The sequence below is a fragment of the Phacochoerus africanus genome, chromosome 1 (genome assembly GCF_016906955.1).
Source record: "Phacochoerus africanus isolate WHEZ1 chromosome 1, ROS_Pafr_v1, whole genome shotgun sequence".
NCBI classification, from domain to species: Eukaryota; Metazoa; Chordata; class Mammalia; order Artiodactyla; family Suidae; genus Phacochoerus; species Phacochoerus africanus.
In genome coordinates this window covers 219,451,743-219,475,822 of record NC_062544.1, presented here as the reverse complement: position 1 = coordinate 219,475,822, position 24,080 = coordinate 219,451,743, and the positions used below count along the sequence as shown (strand labels likewise).

Below are 24,080 nucleotides of genomic sequence, written 5' to 3'. Positions count from 1 at the left end.
ACAATTGAAGTTAATGCAATACTGTAAATCAGCTATACTGCAATAAAAAGAAGACGCAATAAACTAGGATAAACTATCGAACACTTCAACTTCAAACTTATCAAATCCTCCATCTATAAGTCCATAGCTAATATGACATTTATTGGTGAAAGACTGAATACTATTCCCCTCAGATCAGAAACAGGGAACAAGTTAGGCAGTGCAATAAGGCAAGAAAAGGAAATAAAATGTATCCAAATCCTAAAGGGATAAGTAAAAATATCTTTATTCACAGAGGACATGATCTTATATCTAGAAAATCCTAAGGGATCTTAAGAAAACTATTAGAACTAATAAGAAAGTTCAGTAATTTTTAGGACACAAAGATCAGTATACAAAATTTTTACAGTTTCTTTCTTTGTTTCTTTGTTTCTTTGTTTCTTTCTTTCTTTCTTCTTTCTTTCTTTTCTTTCTTCTTTTCTTTCTTTCTGTCTCCCTCTCTCTCTCTCTCTCTCTCTCTCTTTCTTTCTCTCTTTCTTTCTTTTGCTTTTTAGGGGCATGCCTGCACCATATGGAGGTTCCCAGGCTAGGGGTCAAATCAGAGCTATAGGTGGCAGCTTATGCCACGGCCACAGCAAGGATCCAAACCACATCTGAGACCTACATCACAGCTCATGGCAATGCCAGACCCTTAACCCACTGAGCTAGGCCAGGGGTCGAACCAGCAACCTCCTGGTTCCTAGTCAGATTTGTTTCTAATGCACCATGATGGGAATTCCAAAATGTTTACAATTTTCAACCTCTAGTTGCTCACCCCAAATAAGTTTACCTTTACGTGAATATATATGCAGGGAAGAATCCAGAGGAAAGGGGAATTCAGCATCTGTTATTTACAGCAGAATTAAGCATACATTTTTTCAGTCCATACATTCAAATAACAGCATCACTGACCACTTGATATGTGCCATTTCACAACTGGGAAAAACTGAGGTAGAGATTTGTTACATAACTTGGTCCAAGACACATATCTAGAAATTAGCAAAGCCAGAATTAAATATTATCTTTCCTCAGAAAATAGCAGAATGAGTTCCTTTGAAGCAGGGCACTAGCCTGAGAGTTACAACAGTAGTCTTTCCTCTGGCTCTTCCACCAGCAAGCAGTGACTTGGACAAAAAATTTACTTTCTCTAAATCTCTGTCTCCTCATCTGTAAAACGGGAGAGTTGGGCTAAGCGATAGCTCAACCTCCTACCACCTCTAATTCTCTCACACTGGATTTAATCTATGCCTGATTTCTGAATTACAAACTCCCTTTCCCAACCGCAGAGGAAAGGAGAGGACAGCCATTTACTTGTCATAACAAGAAATAGGAGAAACAGAAACAGGACCACATGTCACTTGCACAAGTTGCTGCCTCAGCCAGTGATGGGTTTAGGTGAAAAGCATGGTTATAATTAGAGCAGCAGCCTGTCCAGAGGGCTACAGCAGCCACTGCGAGCACAGCTGGATCTGCCAACCACATGCACAGGAGTTTGAGAGGCTACTCTGGCCTTGAAAATAGATCCTTCTTAAAAGGATTTTCATTCCTCCTCAAGGGAATGAAAACCCATTGATATAAAACCCCACTTGCCTTCCGGCTTCCCCTGCTAACTGCCCCTTCAGCAGAGACAGAGTGTTGATAAATACAGGGGAAAGGAAAAAATCGTAAGCTGAGCCTGGTCACATTGCCCCTTGTGATATAGTTTTATTTTTAACTTTGAAACACTTGAACTATTTCTGTTGAAGTTGTTTCTCCTTTCCCTACCTCCTCTGCTGCAGCTGATGCACAGCCAGCCATCTTCAGCAATCTACTTGCTCACAACGAGGGACGCAGGTGCTGCAGATGCTGACTCAGTCCGGGCCATTAAGGTAAGCTTTTCAAATGTGAGCAGGTCTGGGAAGGGGACATTCAGAGTGGTGAACATGGAGACAGAGACGGAGCTGCACATCACTGTTTTGCCCTGAGCCAGAAGGTTGTTAGGCAAATTAGTTATGATGGGGGAGAAAAGGTTGGTGCTGAGAATGAGACCTAGCCATATGTAAACTCCTGCTTTGAATCTAAAATCTTAGAGCAGGAAGAGATGACCTGCTTTCTAACAGCTATGGTTCTTTTTCTACAATTAAATGTAGCATTATGTGGTATCTCTAAAGTTATATAGTAGTGATTGGGTGGAGGGGGCGGTTAGGGTGATGGGGAAGAAATAGGTGGGAGGCCCAGAACCCAGGATTTCTATTTTCTAAAGTCCAAACGTTGTGATCTTTCCCCCTTCAGCATTTGCTATGTTAACTGCAAGTCATTCTCCTGTACTTTAAATTCCAAACCCTATGTCAGCTACCGGTTGAATGTAACACAACTGTGTTTACTCTATATACTACATAAACTCCGCCTGCAGAGTTTAAAGCCTGTTTTTCTCTAACAATATTCGCTACACAAGGTTCTTTCCTCCCCAGCTCTCTTGATCCAAAATGCACCCATGAAATAAAAGTGAAAGTATTTTACAAGTTGAAAAACTTCTACAGACATGCAAACCAAAAATTATTACAAACTTGAAACTTGCTCATCCAGAGGGACAATGGTAAAATGATTAATGATACGTGAAGTATCAAACACTTTCAAGTGTAGATTGATTATTTCTGGCTTTCGTCATAACTGCATGGTGCTGCATGTACAAATTAGGCAAGGATAAGGGAGCAGTGTTTATTTTCCTGTTTTCCCCTGGACCTCACTTTAGGGTTATATAGTTAAAAGTTCAGCTAAGGACATCCTGGGAAATGTCCTGTGCCGCAGAAGGGATTCTGCACACTCTGACCTTTGCAGTGTACAGCTAAAGGCACCAATGCCAAATAAAAGGAAACCGACCCAGATGCCCTAACTCCTGGTTCCTTCCTGCCTGCCTCTGTAACTGCCAGACGCATGCCATAACTCTGTCAAAGTTGTCTAGGTTATAATTATGCTTGTTTGCCAGGCACAATTAAATACACTGTGTATAACTGCCTAACTTCATTTAATTTTGTGAGGGTTTTCATGGCACGAAGGTCTTCAAGGTGTGTTTTGGATACTGTCCTAGCAAGACTGGGGCATGTTGGCTTAGTTGCAACCAAGCAGACAGGCTGACTCAGAGTTACCCCTAAATAATCTGGCTAGTTAGTACTTTCTTGGCCAGTATAAAACAGTAATTTGAAATACTAATAATATAAGCAACAGATATGAGAATTAACCAGCTAATTAAATAACTAGAAAGTTTAAAAATTCTCTAGCATAGGTAGAGAACTGCAGATGGTGAGGTTGAATAGATTTGGGAGAGGGTAGTTTTTAGGGTGTAGTGAAAGGGCTAAAATCATAGTCCCAAAGCCCAGGATTATGGGACCAGATGTGGGAATTATCCTCAACCAACTAGTTGTGTTAAAATCTCAAGAGGCAAAGGGATTACTTTAATATTTAACTTTATCTATATTTTCTTTCCCTAGAATTAAATGTCTATAGCAGGAAAACAGAGTAACAGTGTATAATTAAAGTAACAGGTTAATTGGCTGGTTAATAGGTTAACAGTTAAAGAATCTCTGTCCTTCAACTTTTGACCTTGTCACTTCCACTAAAGTTAAACCTCAGGAATAAAATAATTATTGCTAGGGCTTAGCCGCATGAGGAGGCAAAATAGTTCGTCACTGACATCATGTGAGGGATGCTGGGAGGGCCCTTTGCCTAAAAATATCTTCCTAACAGCAGCCCGATTGCCTACTAACTTTAAAATTGTAGCAAAGAATGTTAAAACTATTATCTGTTAATCCCATTCTCTTTTGCGTGAGTCAGTGATTTAAATATACCTGCTCTATGCCCTCTCATGACTTTGTTGGCCAGCAACACTTGATCACCACCTCTTCCTCATTCTTCCAGGCTCTGTCCTACTTTGCCCTTGGTACTATCTACGTGACAACATGCCCTTGGCTATTGTCACTCAGGTAGCTGTGTGTGACTCTGGTTTCTACAGAATGTCTCAATAAACTATCAAGGTGAAGTAGAAAAAGAAAAGCAGGTGATTAGAGTCAGAGACTCGGGGAGCATGTGTAGGACCCAGTACTTCTCTGGGCCTCAGGTTCTCTGGAAGAAAATGAAGAGGTTTAATGAGAGCCTTTCCTTTGTCCTACCAGATCAGAATCTGCATTTTATTTATTTATTTGTAATTTTGCTTTTTAGGGCCGCACCCACAGCATATGGAGGTTCCCAGGCTAGGGGTCAAATCGGAGCTGTAGCCACCAGCCTACACCACAGCCACAGCAACGTGGGATCAGAGCCAAGTCTGCAACCTACACCACAGCTCATGGCAACAGAGAATCCTTAACCCAATGGCCGAGGCCAGGGATTGAACCTGCAACCTCATGGTTCCTAGTCAGATTTATTTCTGCTGCACCACAATGGGAACTCCAGAATCTGCATTTTAAAAAGATTGCCCAGGAGTTCCCTGGTGGCCTAGAGGTTAAGGATTCAATCCCTGGCCTGGGAACTTCCAAATGCCACAGGCGTGGCAAAAAAAAAAAAAAAAGAAAAAGAAAAAAAATGCCCAGTTGATTCCTAGGCACACTGAAGTTTGAGAAGCTCCAGAGCAGAGGATTTCTGGTTATCTGCCTGATCCAGATTTCTAATTATGACCGCAAGGGTTTAGAACAAACACCGTAACCTCCAGAAAACAATTCTGGCAGAATTCAGAGTATCTGCTGTAACTGGAGCCCCCTGAAAATATTCCCAGTTAGATCAAGATGAATGAGCAAAGTTATCTCTTCTTTGGTTTTTTAGTCCTTTGCAGAAATCCGCCACTTTTATGAAAACATTTCATAAATCCTTCAGAACATAGCTTTTTAGGCCTAAATTAGAATTTGAATAATTGATTGACTAATGCTGGCAAAGCTGTTTTCTTTACTACATAATTAAGATATTTATGCCTAAAAATTAAAAATTAAAAAATAATAAAACAGGTATTGTTTCCTCAAAAAAAAAAAAAAAAAGAACAAACGAAAAAAACCAAAACCAAAAACTGGAGACCCCTGAGTCTTTTACATTCAATTAACATTACATTGAGCTAAACAAAATAAAACAAAAACAAATTAGCATATATCTGATATCATTACATTTTCCTCCCTGATCTTTTTTTTGGGGGGGGGGGGTGGCCACGCCCGCATATGGAGGTTCCCAGGCTAGGGGTTGAGTCAGAGATGTAGCCACCTGTCTACACCATAGCCACAGCAGTGCCGGATCCCAGCTGGCCCTGCAACCTTCACCCCAGCTCATGGCAGCGCCAGATCCCTAACCCACTGAGCAAGGCCAGGGATCAAACCTGCATCCTCATGGTTCCTAGTCAGATTAGTTTCTGCTGAACCACTTCAGGAACTCCTCCTAAATCTCAAATTGCTCTCACAGGTCCTTCAAGATGCTGCCTTCTTTAGGGTCCTATTGAATTCCATTCAATCCAGCCCTAATGGTCGACAGAGTGCTGGGATCAGTGCTAGCTGTATTCACTCTCAGGTCCTGAGAAACCATTCCTGCAACCCTCCAAGGCCCCTGGCTCTCATCAGTATTCCGGTCAGAGCTCCATTCACAGCTTGTACACACCCATGGGTCACAGCCTTCCTGCTCTGTTTATGCCCTTCATCAGGTCGCTCACACCATCACAGCAACTTCCCTCGGGTTGTAGCAATACCTACAGCCAACTGCAAGAGAGATGCCAATCTCAGTTGACACCTTCCTTTTTAAATTAATGAACAAACTAATGTAGGTAGGCAATTAAACTTTTCGACTTGGACCTGGGAAACAAAGATGGCTTCAGGTTGCCTTGGCGGCATCCAAATGGTCCTCAGGACCTGATGCTCTACTATTTGAATTCCTCAGTGCTTGAGGAGTGACTGCTTTGTGGTGATTACAAGGGACCAAAAGTGGGGAGAATTAGGGAGATTCACATCCTTAAAGGAATGACTTTTTTTTTTTTTAATGGAGTTTGAGGATGATTATGCTGGCAGTGTACATAAGATCCACGGGAGTCAAGGAGAACTGAAACTTTAAAGGCCAGCTGAGGGCTGTGGGAGTGATGCAATAGGAAGAAATAAAGGTCTGGAAAAGGGTGGTGATGAGGACAATAACCTTCTTGATAGAGGAAGGGCCAACAATTAAATGTCTCTTATGCACTTTACCTCATCTGATCTTCACACAAGCCTCACAGGGGTTATTATGAGCCCCAGTGTGTGATGAATACACTGGCTTTAGGAAGATTCAATAACTTGTCAGTAATTATTCAACAGAACATGAGAGTATTCATTTATTTACTTTATTTATTTATTTATTTATTTTGCTTTTTAGGGCTGCATCCATGGCATATGGAGGTTCCCAGGCTAGGAGTTGAATCAGAGCTGTAGCCACCGGCCTATGCCACAGTCACAGCAACGCCAGATCTGAGCCATGTCTGTGACCTACACCACAGCTAATGGCAACACCAGATCCTTAACCCACTGAACAAGGCCAGGGATCAAACCCGCAACCTCATGGATCCTAGTCAGATTCGTTTTCGCTGTGCCACGATGCATACTCCTCATTAAGTTATTTTAAATTGATGGCAGGGGGGCGGTCAGGTAAGACCTCTTTGTGGAGGTCCTAAGTATGCTGAACTCTAAGTGGCGAGAAGGAGCCCATAATGCAATTAAGAAGCAAGGGAAGAAGACTCCTGCTTGTACAAAAGCCCTGCATAGGAATGAGCAACAAGGATGGAGCCAAGCACTCAAGGGAGAGCAGTGAGGTAAAAGGGACAAGCAAAGAAACCTCATGTAGGGCCTTGTGGGCCAAGATAAGGACATCAGAGCTTATTCCTTGTGATGGGATGGAATCCCCTAAAGATTTTGAAGAGGAGGAGGAGTAATGATTTAATGCTAAAAGTTGTTAAAATCCACTCTTTCTGCTGGTGAATATAGATTATGGGGCACAAAATAGGAGTGAGACTGATTATAATGTTATCGCACCAGACCGGATGAGTGATGATGGTGTTTGGACCTGGGCAGTGGTGGCGGAGATGGAAAGGAATGGATTTGCCAACTGTCCTTTCAGATCTTTCTCTGAGGCCATCCCACCTAACTGGGCAGTAATTTCTCTGTGACTGGGAGCACAATACCAGGCTCTTCTAGCTCTCAAACTTGACCTTATAATAGAGTCAGCTGGATTCGGTAGGTCTGATTTAGTAGGTCTGATTTATTAGGTCTAATTTGGTGGGGCCCAAAAACTTATATTTTTAACCAGTTCCCAGGTAATGCTGATGCTGTTGGTCTAGCTACTACTTTTTTGGTTTAGGTAGCATTTTAAGGACACTATTCTAGCTGACTTGCCTTTATTAACTTACTCTTGTCTGAGTGATCCACAGAGCATCACAACCTGCATCAAAGTGCCTGCTCCCCTGCCAGGTTCTTCCCTATTTCCTTAAAGAAAATATTCATCCCTCAAACTCATGCACTTGGTCCTTCCACCTGTGATATTCCACTTAAACTGCATCCAGTACAATCAGTAAAATCTATTTCTCTCAACAACATCCTCTCTGTGGATCTCTCAACTATGTATGTCTATATTATATTACTTTGTCTCCTGTAGACGGGGAAACTTTAAAACATATTTTGGGGAGAGAGTTTTGCCCATAGACTTGATTGATGTACTTTAGTATAAAAAATTTTCTATTAATGATTTTTTATTTTTTCCAATACTACTGGTTTACAGTATTTTGTCAATTTTCTACTATACAGCAAGGTGACTCCGTCACACATAAATATATACATTCTTTTTCTCACATTATCATGCTCCATCATAAGTGACTAGATATAGTTCCCAGTGCTATACAGTAGGATCTCATTGCTTATCCATTCCAAAGGCAATAGTTTGCATCTATTAACCCCAAATTCCCAGTCCATCCCACTCCCTCCCCCTCCTCTTGGCAACCACAAGTCTGTTCTATAAGTCCATGAGTTTCTTATCTGTGGAAAGGTTCATTTGCGCCATATATTATATTCCAGATATAAGTGATAGCAAAAGGTGTTTGTCTTTTTCTGACTTACTTCACTTAGTATGAGAGTCTCTAGTTCCATCCATGTTGCTGCAAATAGCATTATTTTTTTCTTTTTTGTGGCTGAGTAGTATTCCACTGTGTATATATACCTACAACTAGGAGCAGCCTTTGCAGTACCTCCTGTGGGGGCTAAGTGGTACAAGGTGCCTCTTTCATGGTCTACAGGTGGCGGGGGAAACCACTGTAGTTATCTCTGGCTCCAGAGGTGGGTGTGGCCCACCACCACTCGGGGTCCATGAACAGGCACCACTTGTGGCCCCAGTCACCTAAAGGGTACCACAGAGGAGGGCATTGCAACTGAACACCACCTGTTGTTGCTCTCACACCCTTGGGAGCACACCAGCCCTGCTGCTGCCACTGCTGAACGCTCTGGGCAGTACCCACAAGCTTGATCACTATCACTTCCCAGGAACCTACAACTAGGAGCAGTCTTCGCAGCACCTCCTTGTGAGGGCTAAGTGGGATGAGGTACTTCTTACATGGTCTGCAGATGGCCAGGGCAAACCACTGCAGTTATCTTTAATTTTTTGTTTTGTTTTGTTTTAGGCACATGACATATGGAGGTTCCCAGCCTAGCAGTTGAATCGAAGCTGTAGCTGGCAGCCTACACCACTGTGACAGCCACATCCACGCCAGATCCGAGCTATGTCTATGACCTACACCACAACTCACAGCAATGCTGGATCCTTAACCCACTGAGCGAGGTCAGGGATCAAACCTGCAACTTCATGGTTACTGTTTTGGTTTGATAACCATTGAGCCACAACGGGAACTCCCTGATGTTCTTTTTTTTTTTTTTGTCTTTTTTGCCATTTCTTGGGCCGTTCCTGCGGCATATGGAGGTTCCCAGGCTAGGGGTCAAATCAGAGCTGTAGCCACCAGCCTACACCGGAGCCACAGCAACGTGGGATCTGAGCCGCATCTGCAACCTACACCACAGCTCACGGCAACACTGGATTCTTAACCCACTGAGCAAGGCCAGGGATTGAACCCGCAACCTCATGATTCCTAGTCGGATTCGTTAACCACTGAGCCACAACAGGAACTCCACCCCGATGTTCATTTTTAAGTGGAGGGAATGTACATTCTTTTTCAGACAGGAAGTAAGAATTTATTTGTTTTTTAATTTTTCTTTTTAGAGCCTCACCCAAGGCATATGGAAGTTCCCAGGCGGGGGGTCAAATTTGAGATATAGCTGCTGGCCTACACCACAGCCACAGCAACACCAGATCCAAGCAACCTATACCACAGCTCATGGCAACGTCAGATTCTTTAACGCACCGAGGGAGGCCAGGGATCAAAGCTGTATCCTCATGAATACTAGTCAGGTTTGTTTCCACTGAGCCACAACAGGAACTCCACTAGTAGGTTTCTTAACCTGCTAAGCCACAACAGGACTCCAGGAAGCAAGAATTTAAAGCTGAAAATAGAAGCATAGAAACAGAAGAAGAAAATGGCACCTGGATAACTGCCTCTATTTCAGGCTTAGAATTAGTGCTTGTTCACACTGAAGGGTTTCTATGATTGATGTGCTTTGATTTAGTCAGTGTTTCATCTTAAATCTCTGACTCCATACATTAGTACAGAATTTTAACCCTAAAGATCTTTTCTCACATTTATATTCCCTGAAATGCAAAGGCATGGGACCAGGGTGGTCTTCTTGTTTCCTCTATAGGGAAGGGCATGGGATGAGGTCCAGGGGAGAACCCCCCAAAAAAATCACCATAGGGATGGAGTGCTTCCTAATGTGAAGCATCCAGCTCCTCTACAATTTGGAGAGATTATACATGTGGACACCTTTCTGTGCCCCAGCTGGGGGAGTAGAGGTCTCCTCTGATAGGATCTAGCCATGGGCTTGCATTCTCCCCAAATCACAGAGAGGGAACACATATGTCTCTATGGGTCTCTGATGAATACCATGTGATGTAGCCAATAGTAGAGTTTGAAGCCAGTCAAACTTAGGCTTCTTTATGCTTCAGTATCCTTATGGGTCAACTGGAACTAGCAGTACCCACCTCACATGATTATTGTGAGGATTAAATGAGATGTTATATAAATGCACATGTTCAGCACTAATATCTTATTTCTCTTCCTCCATGAGAAACCATTCAAAAGGCAGAGAAATCACTCAGTCTGGGAAAGTCAGGCAAACTCCAGGAAAGATAAGGATCCAGTCATTGCACTGGAACAGAAATGGGGAGAACAAGGCATCTCATGTCATAAGACAACCAGTGATAAATCTAATCTGATCAATTTGGGGCAATACCAGTTGGCTCCAGTCTAAGGTGATCAAGGACTAAGAGGTTTCCTGGCATCTGAGACTTTCAGTGCTTAAACCAGGAGATTCCCAGGCAAACCAGGATGAATGGTCACCCTGCTTCTCCATGTAATAATCAGACTATCAGCTCGTTGGGGTTGTCTTTCATCTCAGTGGAAACAAGTTCCCCCAGACAGACAACAAAAGTTTCAGATGCGCTTTTTCATGCCCTTAGGCTCTATTTATCTCTCACCTTTCCTCTAGTACCAAACATCTCCAAAGAGTAGTCCCCACTCACTGTCTTTCTGCTCAGCACATGTCCTCTGTCAAAGTCACTCATCTAGGATAGCTCCAGAGCCTGGCAGAAGATCTTTAAATAGCAACAAAAAGCACCACCAACAACAATAGCAACAGCATCTTTGTTGCCTGCATGCACTGCTTTTCTTTTTTCTTAAAGGGATATTTTCAAATAACTTCAAAGACATGGAGAGCAATAAGGCTTCATCACAAATGTTTCCAACTTCCATAACATTCTTCCTAAGAACTATCTTTATAATGATGAAGGATAAGAAATGATTGGTCTTTGAGTTCATCACTATTATTCCTCTAACAAGACACATGCCTGCTGGTAGGGGCAGAGTTCTCACTACATACACGGAGTGCATGGAACCAGCCAGGGCTACTTTGCCATTGCTGGGAACTTGTCTCACCTTTGTGACAGAACCAGGTTGGCAAATATCAAGTTTGACATTCCTGGGGCTGTTAGCTTTTTTTTCATACAGCCTCATTCCCTTTGTGATCTGTCTCTTCTTTCCCACCTAAAAACCAAAAGGAGACTCTGAGTCATCCAGACTCCATTCTTACTGATGAACATCTGTTATGAATAGAAAGCAGATGGTCACATTGTACCAGCCAGGGCACCGGCCCTGCCACCATTGGAGTGTGTTCTTAATAGCTTTCTCCTAGCTGCCAAACAAACACCTGATTTTAAATGGCCAAAGGTCCCTCACAGCTGAAATACACATGCTTTGGCCAGAGCTCGTTGGAGACCCGCCATGAGCAGCGACATTGTCATCACTGTTCCTAACCTCATGGCAGCATCAGAGGCCATCCCTCACCCTTTCCTTTACATCTGGCAACACAGTCTGACTGTCATGACTCTCAGGTCTCTCCTTCTCTGGCTCTACTTCTTAATGTCCCTGGAGTGGTCATACTTAGCCTTGTACTTCATAGCTTAGGTTTATTTCTCTCTTTTTTTTTTCTTTCTTTTCTTTCTTTCTTTTTTTTTTTTTTTTGGTCTTTTATGTTTTTAGGGCCGTACCCACAGCATATGGAGTTTCCCAGGCTAGAGGTCTAATTGGAGCTGTAGCTGCCAGCCTACACCACAGCCACAGCAACGCAGGATCCAAGCCGCGTCTGCGACCTACACCACCGCTCCCGACAACACCAGATCCTTAACCCACTGAGGGAGGCCAGGGATCGAACCCGCAACCTCATGGTTCCTAGTCAGATTTGTTTCCACTGCATGGCTCAGGTTTCTATCCTGTGTTCTAAATTCCCCAGTTATGACTTCCTCTCACTTTTAAGTGGATGATTCTCAAGTCTGCATCTTTATATTCTAACCCCTCACCTTCCCACCCACATGATCTCTCATCACCAAAACTACTTGTGTTGCACTTTCTTTCCCAAATAGTTCCCTCCTTAGACCTCTGTTTTTTCTCTGAACTACACCCAATATTTTCTCTTCTTGGTTCACCTTTTCGGCATCACCTTTAATTCTTCTTCCTCCCCCATCTCCATCCAGAAACAGAAAAGTTAGTTGATTCTCCCTTGTGTTGTCTCCTGTCTCATCTTGCCTATTTCTACTGTCATCGGTCTTACCCAACTCAGCCTCCATCACATTCTCTACATAGCAGTTGCTAACTCCAGGTCCTTCCATTCCATCCTTCCACTACTACTAGTTAACACCTCTATTTTAATGGTAAATAGTTCCCTACTGAGCACCAAATAATTCCAGATGCTTGTGTCTAATATTTATGAATTTCTACATGTTCGTAATGGGCTTTTTTCCCTGAGAGTGATTTGGAATATGGCAGAAGCCTTCCTGAATGTTAAATTGTATGTTAAAAGATCTAGTCACTGGACTCTTACATCCAAAAGATGTGCTCTTTGCCTGATCCTATTCTGTTCCATCTTAGCCTAACCCTCAAGGCCCTTCCACTCTGCTCATCTCCTTTATGGGTGATTTATCTTCTACTTGACCCTGAACCTGTTGATATTCTGGCTTGCAACTTCTTACCTGACTCTGGATTCAGACTGACTATCAGGGTATAGAGCACTCTGGCATGATCCTCTTTTACATTCAGTAATCCCACTGCATAAATGGGGAATGTGTTAAGAATGTAAATTCCAGGCACTCCTGCCACGGCAAATGGGTTAAGAATCCAGCTGCAGTGGCCTGGGTCTCTGCAGAAGTGCAGATTCCATCCCTGGCCCAGAGCAGAGGGTTAAAGGATCTGGCATTTCTGCAGCTGCAGCATAGGTTGTTGTAGCTCCAGTTTGGATTCAGTCCTGGCCTGGGAACTTCCATATGCCATGGGTGCCACCATAAGGAAAAAAAATGTAAATTTCAGGATACACCTTTCTTTCAGGTCAGGAGTGTAGCCAGCATCTACAGCAGTGTTGTCTAGTGGAACTTTATATGAAGATGAAAATATTCTATTCTGTGTGATCCAATAGAGTAGCCCACATGAGGCTACTGAACATTTGAAACGTTGTACTATAACTAGAGGAACTGAATTATTTATTCTAGTTCATTTTGATTAATTTAAACAGCCACATGTGGCCAGTGGCTACCATACTGCACAGTTCAGATCTATATATTTAACAAGCATCACAGCTGATTCTAATGAACAATAGTGTTCAAAGCCACTGTAACAAGCAGTCCAGGTGACCCTTATACTCACTTACTGGCATGAATACATGAATGAACTAGACTACATTTTGTTTGTTGGTTTTTTCTTTTTGCAGCTGCACTTGCAGCATATGGAAATCCCTGGGCTAGGGGTCGAATTGCAGCTACAGCTGCAGGCCTACACCACAGCAAGGCTGGATCTGAGTTGCATCTATAACGCACAGCACAGCTTTCAAGCAACACCAAGATCCTTACTGAGCGAGGCTAGGGATGGAACCTGCATCCTCACAGACACTATGTTGGGTTCTCAACCACAAGGGGAACTCATAGACTACAATTTATTGAGATTTAAGACTGCTTCTTCTAAAAAAGAGAAGTTGAGGGGTATTTTCCATATTAAAAGAGGCTAAAAAGACTTAGCAAACAAATATAATAAATCAACTTTAAAGGGATCCTGGTTTAAAAACTAAAATTTTTTTTTGAAAAGTACAGAAGACATTTTGGGGGAAATCGAGGCAATTTGAATGTAGATATAGCATGTTACATATTAGAAAGTTATTTTTGCCTTCTTAGGTGAGATAATATTACTGTAGTTATAAAGAAAAACATCTTTATTCTCAGGAAATATATCCTGAAATACAGGTGGAGTGCCATGATATAGGCAACTTATCTTCAAGAGGTTTGGCAAAAAGGTGTATGTGTGTGTGTGTTTATTGAGAGAGAGGAGGTGTAAGTGGCAACATGTTAACAATTGTTGAATCTAAGTAGAGAATGTTTGAGTTCATTACGTATATTCATTTTTTCTATATATTTGAAATTTTTTAAAAAGTTGGAGGAGGAGTTCCTGTCATGGCTCAGTGGAAAGGAATCTGACTAGTATCCATGAGGACGCAGGTTCAACCTCTGGCCTTGCTCAGTGGGTTAAGGATCTGACGTTGCCGTGAGCTTGTAGATCAGACTTGGCTCAGATCTGGCATTGCTGTGGCTGTGGTGTAGGCCAGTGGCTACAGCTCCCACTCGACCCCTAGCCTGGGACTTCCATATGCCTTGGGTGCAGCCCTGAAAAAAAAAAAAATGTTGGAGGAAAATTTACCCACAATGAATTGGCAAATCCTAAAGCAAAACTTTAAAAAAAATTTAAAAATACTGCTTCTTATAATTTTGGATGCTAACTTCACCTCACCCTACCCCATCCCAGACTAACACACAGTGCTGAAAATATGCTATACATTCTGTAGACCAGATATTACAAACTGGCAACTTACCAATCATTCTAGCTGACATATATGTTTTTCCTTGGCAAAAAGAGTTTTTTTAAAAAATTAAAATTAGTTGCCAACATTTAAAATTCCAAGGATTTTTATTTTAATATATTATGTAATAAAATATTTTGCATTACAATGAAATACAAAATACTTTGTTTCATAAAGTAAACATGTAGAGATCATTTCCTACAAGACAAGTACTGTTCACCCACTGAGCCACAGGGAACTCCTGTTCTAAGAGTTTTAGGTATATTTAACTCATTTACTCTTTACAATAACAGCAACATGAGATGGGCACTACTGTTGTCCTATCTTTAAGGATGGAGAATCTGATGTACAAAGAGGTTAAGTAACTTTCCCAATGTCTCACAGTTAGTGACAGAATTGAATCATAATTGACAATGGTTATGTCAATTCTGATTCAATTGACATAACCACTGCAGTATACCACCATTCACAAGAGTTTGCATCCCTAGTTTCTCTAAAATATAAGAAGATCTGACAACACATTCCCACTTGAGACCTATGGACTAGAGCCAAGGAGCTGCATTCCTTCTTCTGGTGCTGCTGGGGTCTGACCCCTGCTCTAGCCTTGGAACACTGAATACACCAGGGTGAATGCCATGTGATAGATACTCTACTGACATTTGCACACTGTCCCAGTCTAAGCAGGATATCAGGCTAATCTCTAAGTGGACAAGAATCCCCAGTGGGAGAGAAGCCTAGAGGGTAACTTGGGCCAGTCAGAGATAAGGGTTGGAATGCCAAGACAATTTTGGTAAACAATGGAGAAAAGTGACAGGAAGCAGAAACTGCTCATCCCGTGGTTGGTAAGATGGTCCATCGGAGGGAGGCATAGGTCAGTGAAAAGAGCATGGGCCACCCCAGCCTGGGCTGGAAACTTGATACCTTCACTTAGCACCTGTGTAACTTTGTACCAGTTACTTAAATTCTCTAAGGTTCCATATTTTTGTCTGCAAAATGGGGACCGTGACACTTAGCCTCAAGGGTGGTGGAAGGACTTAAATGAGAGAGTATGTGAAATTTCTCCAGCCCCCGTTAATATAGATAATCAAAAAATTTTTCTTACTAATCATTCATATTTTTCTATTCTCCCCTAGATTTACAAAGCCGGAAGCAGTTTGGAAACTATGGTAAGTACCAGGTACTTACTGGACCTTTACCTTTCAGAGGTCCTGGTCTGGTTTCATTTAGCCTGTAGCCCATGCAGCTGGCATATTTGTCCTTTGGGTCTTATGATATATATATATATATTGGCTTTTTACCAAACCGGGGATACTAGTGCAGAATCTTGAGGAGACTGACAGAGAGTTGGGGGAAAGCAGAGAGCTGAGAAAGATTTGTGAGCAGAGAATTTTTAGTGAAATTTCACATGTGAAAAATGAAAAAATTCATCTATAATCTAAGTAGCTAACAATTCCTTTTTTCAACAAATATCGTTGAGTACTTACAAGCTCTGTGGCAGGTGATGGGGACAAAGATGTGAACAAAACCAGACATGCTCCATGTCCTCCCAGCGCGCCCCCTGGTGGTGGCTGGTAAATGAATGACAGCGCACTCATTTTGGACTTTCTTTCTGCCATGAAGAAAGTTTGCAAAGAATAATTAATAAAACAGCCTAGACAGGTCATAATAGCAAATTAATGCAAAATTATATTCATAGTACTTACTGTGAAACATAAATGCTCCATAATCAACAACTCAAAAAAAGCAATTGTCCAAGTTCCCGTCGTGGCTCAGTGGAAATGAATCTGACTAGTATCCATGAGGACACAGGTTCAATCCCTGGCCTGACTCAGTGGGTTAAGAATCCGGTCTTGCCGTGAGCTGTGGTGTAGGTCTCAGAGGCAGCTTGGATGTTGTGTTGCTGTGGCTGTGGCGTAGGCTAGCAGCTACAGTTCCTATCTGACCCCCAGCCTAGGAAGCTCTATATGCTGCAGTGCAGACCTAAAAAGACAAAAAAAAAAAAAAGAAAAGAAAAAAAAAAGCAATTTGTCGATCTCGTAGTCCATTCCATTCCATTCAGCTTTGTTTTTCTCTATTCTCAACACATCAAATAAACAAATAGAATAAACTAGTGGAAAATAAAAGAGAAGAATGCTGATAGTTGTTATTCTAGGTTGTGAGATTATGAGTGTTTTTGCTTTCTTCTCTGTGATGTCCTGTATTTTCCAAGGTTCCTACAATAAGCATATATAAATAAGAAACATTAATTAAAATTTAAAGAGTTTTCCTGGCAACAGGTTAAGGATCCAGCGTTGTCACTATAGCAGTTTGGGTCTTATTGTGGCATGGGTTCAGTCTCTGGCCTGGGAACTTCCACATGCCACCAGGGCAGCAAAACAAAAAAACAAACAAAAAAAACACTTGAACACTCACACTTTGCTACATAGTAAACATTAACACAACATTGTAAATCAAATACACTTCAATAAAATTAAAAAATAAAAAAAAAACTTAAACACTCCTGAACAGTCCTAGAGCTTCTCTTCAGCAGCCATTTGTTTTCTCTTTCCCCTTGCCTCTGATGTATCCAGGGCAGGGCACGCAGGCCTCCTCCAGGGGAGCACCGACACTGCGAGAGATGCTTCAACCGGCACTGCCACCTTCCCGTGGAGCCCAGCATCTCCTGCCTGGTGATAAGCTGCCACCTGTCCTGTGGCGCTACCTTCCACATGTGCAAAGAGGCAGAGCACGAGCTCCTCTGCCCTTTAGAGCAGGTTCCATGCCTCAACTCCGAATACGGCTGCCCCCTTTCCATGCCCCGCCACAAACTGGCCAAGCACCTGCAAGTGTGCCCTGCCAGCGTGGTCTGCTGCTCCATGGAGTGGAACCGCTGGCCAAACGTGGACTCAGAAACAACCCTTCATGAGAACATCATGAAAGAGACCCCCAGTGAGGAGTGCCTGGACACAGCCCTGGCCCTCCAGGACCAGAAGGTCCTTTTCAAATCTCTAAAAATGGTAGAACTTTTCCCAGAAACTAGAGAACCCACTGAGGAGGAACCAACCCTGAATGGTGAAGCCAGCTGGGAGGAAACAGGAGGAGCTGTTGGTGGAGCGGATGCTGGTCTGGTAACACTGTCAGCTGCGAACGGAGAGGGGGCAGAGCTGAGTCAAGAAGAAAGAGAGATGTTAGCTAAAACCAAAGAAGGGATGGACCTGGCCAGGTTTGACAAGTGGGAAAATATGTTCAGCAAAGAGCATGCGGCTTCTGCTTTAACAAGCTCATCAGTGCGCTGTGAGGGCAAGAGCAAGGATGGCCCAGAGAAAGAACAGATTTCCAGTGGCAATGACACAGTAGAAGAGGGAGCAGCCAAAGGGAAAGAACCACAGGAAGAGCAGAAGCAGCAGGACTTTTCTGCAGCCATAGAAAAGACAGGGCTTGCCCCTTGGCAGGATGGGGTCCTGGAAAGACTAAAAACAGCTGTGGATGCAAAGGACTATAATATGTACCTGGTGCACAATGGGAGGATGCTTATTCACTTTGGTCAGATGCCTGCTTGTACACCTAAAGAGAGAGACTTTGTTTACGGCAAACTTGAGGCTCAGGAAGTGAAGACTGTTTACACCTTTAAAGTTCCTGTGAGCTATTGTGGGAAGCGGGCTCGCCTTGGAGATGCTATGTTGAGTTGTAGGCCAAGTGAACACAAGGCAGTAGATACTTCAGATTTAGGCATCACTGTGGAGGATCTGCCCAAATCAGATCTCATCAAGACCACCCTTCTGTGTGCTTTGGAAAGAGAACTCAAAGGTCATGTCATCTCTGAATCTAGGAGCATTGATGGCCTGTTCATGGATTTTGCTACACAGACATACAGTTTTGAGCCAGAGCAGTTTTCCTCTGGGACAGTGCTGGCTGACCTCCTAACCAGTGCCAACCCGAACGGGCTCCATGTGGAGCTCCACAGTGAGTGTGTCACTAGGAGGCACAACAAGAGCAGTTCTGCCTTTACTTTCACTTGCAACAAATTCTTCAGGAGGGATGAGTTCCCCCTACATTTCAAGAATGTCCACACAGACATTCAGTCATGTCTCAATGGCTGGTTCCAGCACCGATGCCCCCTTGCCTACTTGGGATGCACCTTTATTCAAAACCACTTCCGTCCTCCAGGGCAAAAGGCAAAAGTGATCTATAGTCAAGAGCTCAATACCTTTGCCATCAAGCCAGAGGTTGCTTCAGAGCTGAGTGAGAGATGGAAGAACAGCCATCTCTCAGGCCATGGAGGAAAAAGCCAGAATTCTCTAACCAGCCTACCCCTGGAGGTTTTGCAGTACATTGCTGGGTTCTTGGACAGCATTAGCCTGTCCCAGCTCTCCCAGGTGTCTGTGCTGATGAGAAATATCTGTGCCACTTTGTTGCAAGAGAGAGGGATGGTCCTCTTGCAGTGGAAGAAGAAGAGGTATTCCCATGGAGGCACCTCCTGGAGAATTCACAGAAAGGCAAGTACATGGTCATTCAGTTATTCATTCATTCAACAAACATTTAGTAAAAGCTTTCTATGCACCAAGCACTATACTAGGCACTGAGGTTATACTAGTTTACTGGGAATAAGGACATAGTTGTGAACTTAAGGTCAGCCTAGTAGAGGGGACAGAACCATCAACATCAAAATGGCAATACAGATAGTAGTGCCTGTTTATCTCTATGCACGTGTCCTGAATATCTTCTGTTTACTCATATGATCCATTCTCCAACTTCTCCATCGTGATCTGTCCCCCAGGAGGCTCATCTCTACAGACTGCCTTAACCAGCTCCCAAGCCCTCCAGCTTCCAGTTAGGCTAATCTAATGGGAGTGTATCAGCAGGAGATGGGTAGGAAGGAGAGTGCGGTTGACATACCTATTCCTCCGGCTTCTTCTTTGCACGCATTCTCCCCTCCATGACACTTTGCCCTGGCCATGTCCCTCCACTAAAGGTGGCTGTATCAGATGGCCCTCTCCACACAGTTACTCATTCCTTCTTCCCTTTCAGGCCTAGAGCAGTTACTAGCCTGGGTACGGCACTGTTCTTGTGGCTTCCCTGTGCCCTGCCCACACATTTGTAAATCATTCCTTTTTTAAAATTCCCTTCAGATTACCCAATTTGAGTGTGCCGTCTGTTTTCTACCTGGACCCTAACTGATGCAATAGTCCAACAAATGCTCCTCAGTCCCTTGTCGACTAATTTATTTCAAAAGAGTTTTGCCCTTCTTGAATTCATTTTGAAATTCTAAAATAATTTGGTCTACTGATTTACCCTGGTTTAAAATACTTATTTAATTTTTTTTTAATTCTGCTGTATGAATCAAAGAATCTTTCCCCTTAGGAAAACCTTGTTCCCCTTTCCCAAGGTTTTCCCCTTTGCTTATCTGTATTATAAGTTCAATCAGCTCGAACCAGATAGACATGAATACTCCTATTTCATCAGATCCCAGGTGCCCTTAGCATCCTTTCTTCTGGTGCATTTTTTGGTAATGTGAACCACAAATTTATGATGGCCACTTAGGTCAGTAATTCCATAACCTCACTGTTGAGTTTCTTCCCAGTATATGGGTATATGCAAAGTGACATTGGGGAATTGGGAGATGTTTACACCTGCTTTTGTTGATTAGGCCTAAAATATCTTGCATATTTTCTATCATTTATGCCCTGAGCAGTCTTCTTCAAGAAATAATTATGAGAGAGTTCCCGTCGTGGCTCAGTGGTAACAAACCTGACTAGGATCCATGAGGATGTGGGTTCGATCCCTGGCCTCCCTCGGTGCGTTAAAGAATCCGACATTGCCACGAGCTGTGGTGTAGGTTGCAGACTTGGCTCGGATCTGGCATTGCTGTGGCTGTGGTGTAGGCCAGCAGCTGCAGCTCCTATTTGACCCTTGGCCTAGGAACCTCCATATTCCGCACCTACAGCCCTAAAAAGCAAAAGAAAGAAAGAAAGAATTATGAGACCTTCCCTCTTGAATCCATGACTGCATCCTTGTATTAAATAAACGGTGATTGCCAACTGACCATGTGTTAGGAATAAACATGAATAAGACTAAGACTCTGCTTTCAGAATTGTACAGTCTAGAACCACCTAACATCTTCCTCTGTCAAATCAAATGCAAATGATTTAATTTTCATTATTAATAATTAATTAATACTAGAAATTTTATTATTTTTTGGCTCACAGTTTTTCCTGATGCAGTGATTACAGACCACTCTTAAATATCACTTGGGACAAACTAATTTCCTCACATAAAGGAAGAGAGATAATTTAGCTGGAGCTAAAGAATGCTCATATTAAAATGGCTTTTTAAAATAAAAAGGGAGTAAGTTCCCATTGTGGCTCATGTGTAACGAACCCAGCTAGTATCCATAAGGATGAGGGTTCAATCCCTGGCCTCACCCAGTGGGTTATGATCCAGCATTGCTGTGAGCTTGGGTTTAGGTTGCAGACATGGCTCGGATATGGCATGGCTGTGGCTGTGGCTGTGGCCAGCAGCTGCAGCTCCAAATGACTCCTAGGTCTGGGAATTTCCATATGCTGTGGGTGTTGCCCTAAAAAAAAACAAAATAAATAAATTTAAAAAATAAAAAGGGAAATAGTTCTAAGGTCACCAGATATACTTTTCCTACATAGGGACAATGATAAGAAATTAAGGGTGAAGTCATTGGGTTGAAGGATATCAGGTTATACCTACCCTTATAGCCAGATTTTAAAACAAATGACTTTGCCGCCACATCCTGGGTAGAAAGGCCAGCAGGGGTTTGAGTACAAGACTCCTAGATTTCTGAGGTTTCTGTTCTAATGAGACTCATTAGTTTCTGTTATGTTCTGAAGTTTCTGTTCTAACAAGACTCTTATTAGTTTCTGTTCTATTCTCAAGTTTCTGTTCTAGTGAGACTCTATTTAGCATGCTAAATTTTAGTTTATTTTTAGTTTCAAGCAATAGAGAACCAACTTAAAATGCCATAAACAGTAAAGGGAATTTATTGGCCCATATAACTAAAAATTTCAAAGGTGATGGCTTCAGGTATGGTGTGATCTAGCAGCACCCAAATGATCTTTTTACTCTCTACTTCTTGACTCTACTTCCTTACTAGTGGTTCCACTCTAAGACATAGTTCTTCCTTCATGGTCCTTGGTGGCTACCAGAAGCTCCTAAGATGGCAGCTTCCCAGTTCAAGCACAGAGGGAAAATGAGAATATGTTTCTTTATCTCACAAGCAAAAGTCCCACAGTAGAGTCTTATTGGCATTGGTTGTCCTAATTTCAACCATGTGTCTATTCTAGCACTAGATAGGGCAGTGGGGTGGGGATAGGAGGTGAGGGAGCAGGTGTGTGTCAATAAGCAGATTGGTGTTAGTCATTTCCGCATAACACATGGCTGGCTGGGAGGATGATCCATTGAAGGGGGAACTAGGAACTAGATGTTGGAGAAGGAACTAGCAAATGTCTGCTGCAGCCACTAAACATTCTTTGGAAGCTGAGAGCAGGAAGAACAGAAAGGCATTTCCTTACACTGTTCCAATAAAGCCAGCATGATGATATTGCCCAAATGTTCAATTGTGAGTTTCGATCTCTCCTCACAGATCTGGCAATTCAGCAGCCTCTTCTCCAAAATCAAGAGCTGGGAGTTTAATGAAGTTGCCTCCATGTCTGAGCACCTGAAGTCCTGTCCTTTCAACATTGTAGAGCACAAGACTGACCCGATTCTTTTGACCAGCATGTGTCAGCCCCGTGAGCAGGCCCGAGAGACCTTAGTCTCCACCTTCAGAGCCAGAACACGAGGAAGACACGCCTACTAAAGATTCAGAGTTCACCATTCTTGATTCCCACTCAGAGTTACTGAAAGTCGGACAGAGTGTGGTTTGGAGGACTTCCTTCTGTAAACTGTAAATGTGCTTATCTGGGTGTTTTGGAACATGCAGTGGCCTTTAAAACCTGAGCAGTTGCACAAGGTCTAAAGCTTACATAACTGGTATAGTGACATGCTGATAACCTATCCCCCCTCCTTTTTTTTTTTTTTTTTTCTAAAATAAATCAGTCTGCAAAGTAAATAGGTAACTTGAGGCTATTTGGAAGATAAGCTCAAGTCCTTAGGAGACGAGCAGTGAAATTCCATAACCAGCCCAGACCTGTGCTTTTGTGGAGAGCTTTTCCATTTATAAGCACTTTGAATGATATGAAGCAGCCAAGGTAGGGATGGGGACTGAGGGGCCTCCCAGGGCACCTAGAGTACAGGGCACAGTTTGAAGATTTTATAGCTGGTGTTGTCTTGACAGCCAAGTCCAGGCCTTCTTTTAGTTGCCCCATTGCCTCTAAGCTCAGACAGTCTAAACACAGCCTGACAGAATAGAGACCTAGGCTAAGAACAGCAGCCTTGGGGACACCAAAGACCAAAGGATGAGAGGCATAAATGAGGTTGCAGAGTTTGTGGTATAGAGTCTTGGCAACATATAAAAGGACAGCCTTGAAAAATGAAGAAAAATATAAAGGAGATACTATATTTATGGAGAAATTTTGGACAAAAAGCCACAGCTCACTTTCAAACATTTTAACAGTGACTTAAGAGTCAAAGTTTTTTCCTCCGAAAATTATAGTCTAGGTCTGGATTAGGGAGAGCACAGGCATGGACTAGCGCCCCGCTGAGCTATGTGAAATGATCTCAGAACACTAACACCAACTTCAGCGTCATGCCAGCCTGCACAGTGTAGCCCAAAGAGACTGTGCAAAAGTCCAGAGACAAGGCCCACTGCAGTTCCTGTGGTACCAACCACCAGGTCCTAGACACCACTTGAGTACTTCATGAGGGACCTTGGGAAGGAAGACATCTGAACATAGTGGTTCCCCATAATTGCTCTTACCTACTGCTGGTTATGACTCCATTCTGTCAAAAATGGGTGACACTTCTGGGTTTTGGTAACAAATAGTCAATACTTATGAGAACAAAATAAGATAAAAATACACAACAGAAACTCACATCCCCTAAAGCAGGGTTTCATAGAACTGTTGACATTTTAGGCTAGATAAATCTTTGTCACGAGGAACTGTCCTGTGTGTAATAGGATATTTAGCAATATCCTTGACCTCTATATGATAGATGTCAGTAGCACCCCACAGCTATAAAAACCAAAAATGTCTCCAGACATTGCTAAATATCCTCTGGGAGCAAAATCAATCCTAGCTGTGAACCACTACCCTAAAGAACAACACACCAGTGGCAGTAAAATAGGGTATGCTTTTTTAGTAGAGCAAGATCTTATCTCACACAGTTATCTACAATGGTCATGATTTCATGCAGCTCTTTTTTTTTTTATTTACTAAATAGATTTCAGGCACATGATGATTTTAAGCTAGGAGTCAAATCGAGCTGGTTTGTTTGGTGTGGCTTCATGTCCTTGGGTCGTGTGTGAAAATACATCCTTTCAGCTCTCCAGGTGCAGCTGAAGCCAGGAAGGTTGAGCTATTTATCTTATGTTTATATCCCTCTCACCTTAATTGGAGCCATTTTCCTAGCAGCCCTCGAGCAAGTGAGAAAGAAGGGGAAAGGAGG

General features: G+C 42.7%; 1 protein-coding gene across 1 annotated transcript; it reads left to right on the top strand.

The window, feature by feature from the left end:
• The first annotated feature begins 1,462 nt into the window (after nt 1-1,462).
• Nucleotides 1,463-23,879, top strand: FBXO40 (F-box protein 40). The gene is made up of 5 exons (XM_047791310.1): nt 1,463-1,682; nt 1,797-1,886; nt 15,662-15,694; nt 17,099-19,003; nt 22,117-23,879. The coding sequence occupies exons 2-5, from the start codon at nt 1,800-1,802 to the stop codon at nt 22,330-22,332; spliced, it is 2,241 nt and encodes a 746-aa protein (XP_047647266.1). The 5' UTR covers nt 1,463-1,682; nt 1,797-1,799; the 3' UTR covers nt 22,333-23,879.
• Nucleotides 23,880-24,080: the final 201 nt, after the last annotated feature.

Bases quoted from the DNA above. Each gene is read 5' to 3' on its own strand.
- FBXO40 (XM_047791310.1), top strand. From the start codon at position 1,800: ATGCACAGCCAGCCATCTTCAGCAATCTACTTGCTCACAACGAGGGAC. The intron at 1,887-15,661 runs GTAAGCTTTTCA...ATTCTCCCCTAG, and splicing joins ACTCAGTCCGGGCCATTAAG to ATTTACAAAGCCGGAAGCAG. The intron at 19,004-22,116 runs GCAAGTACATGG...CTCTCCTCACAG, and splicing joins CCTGGAGAATTCACAGAAAG to ATCTGGCAATTCAGCAGCCT.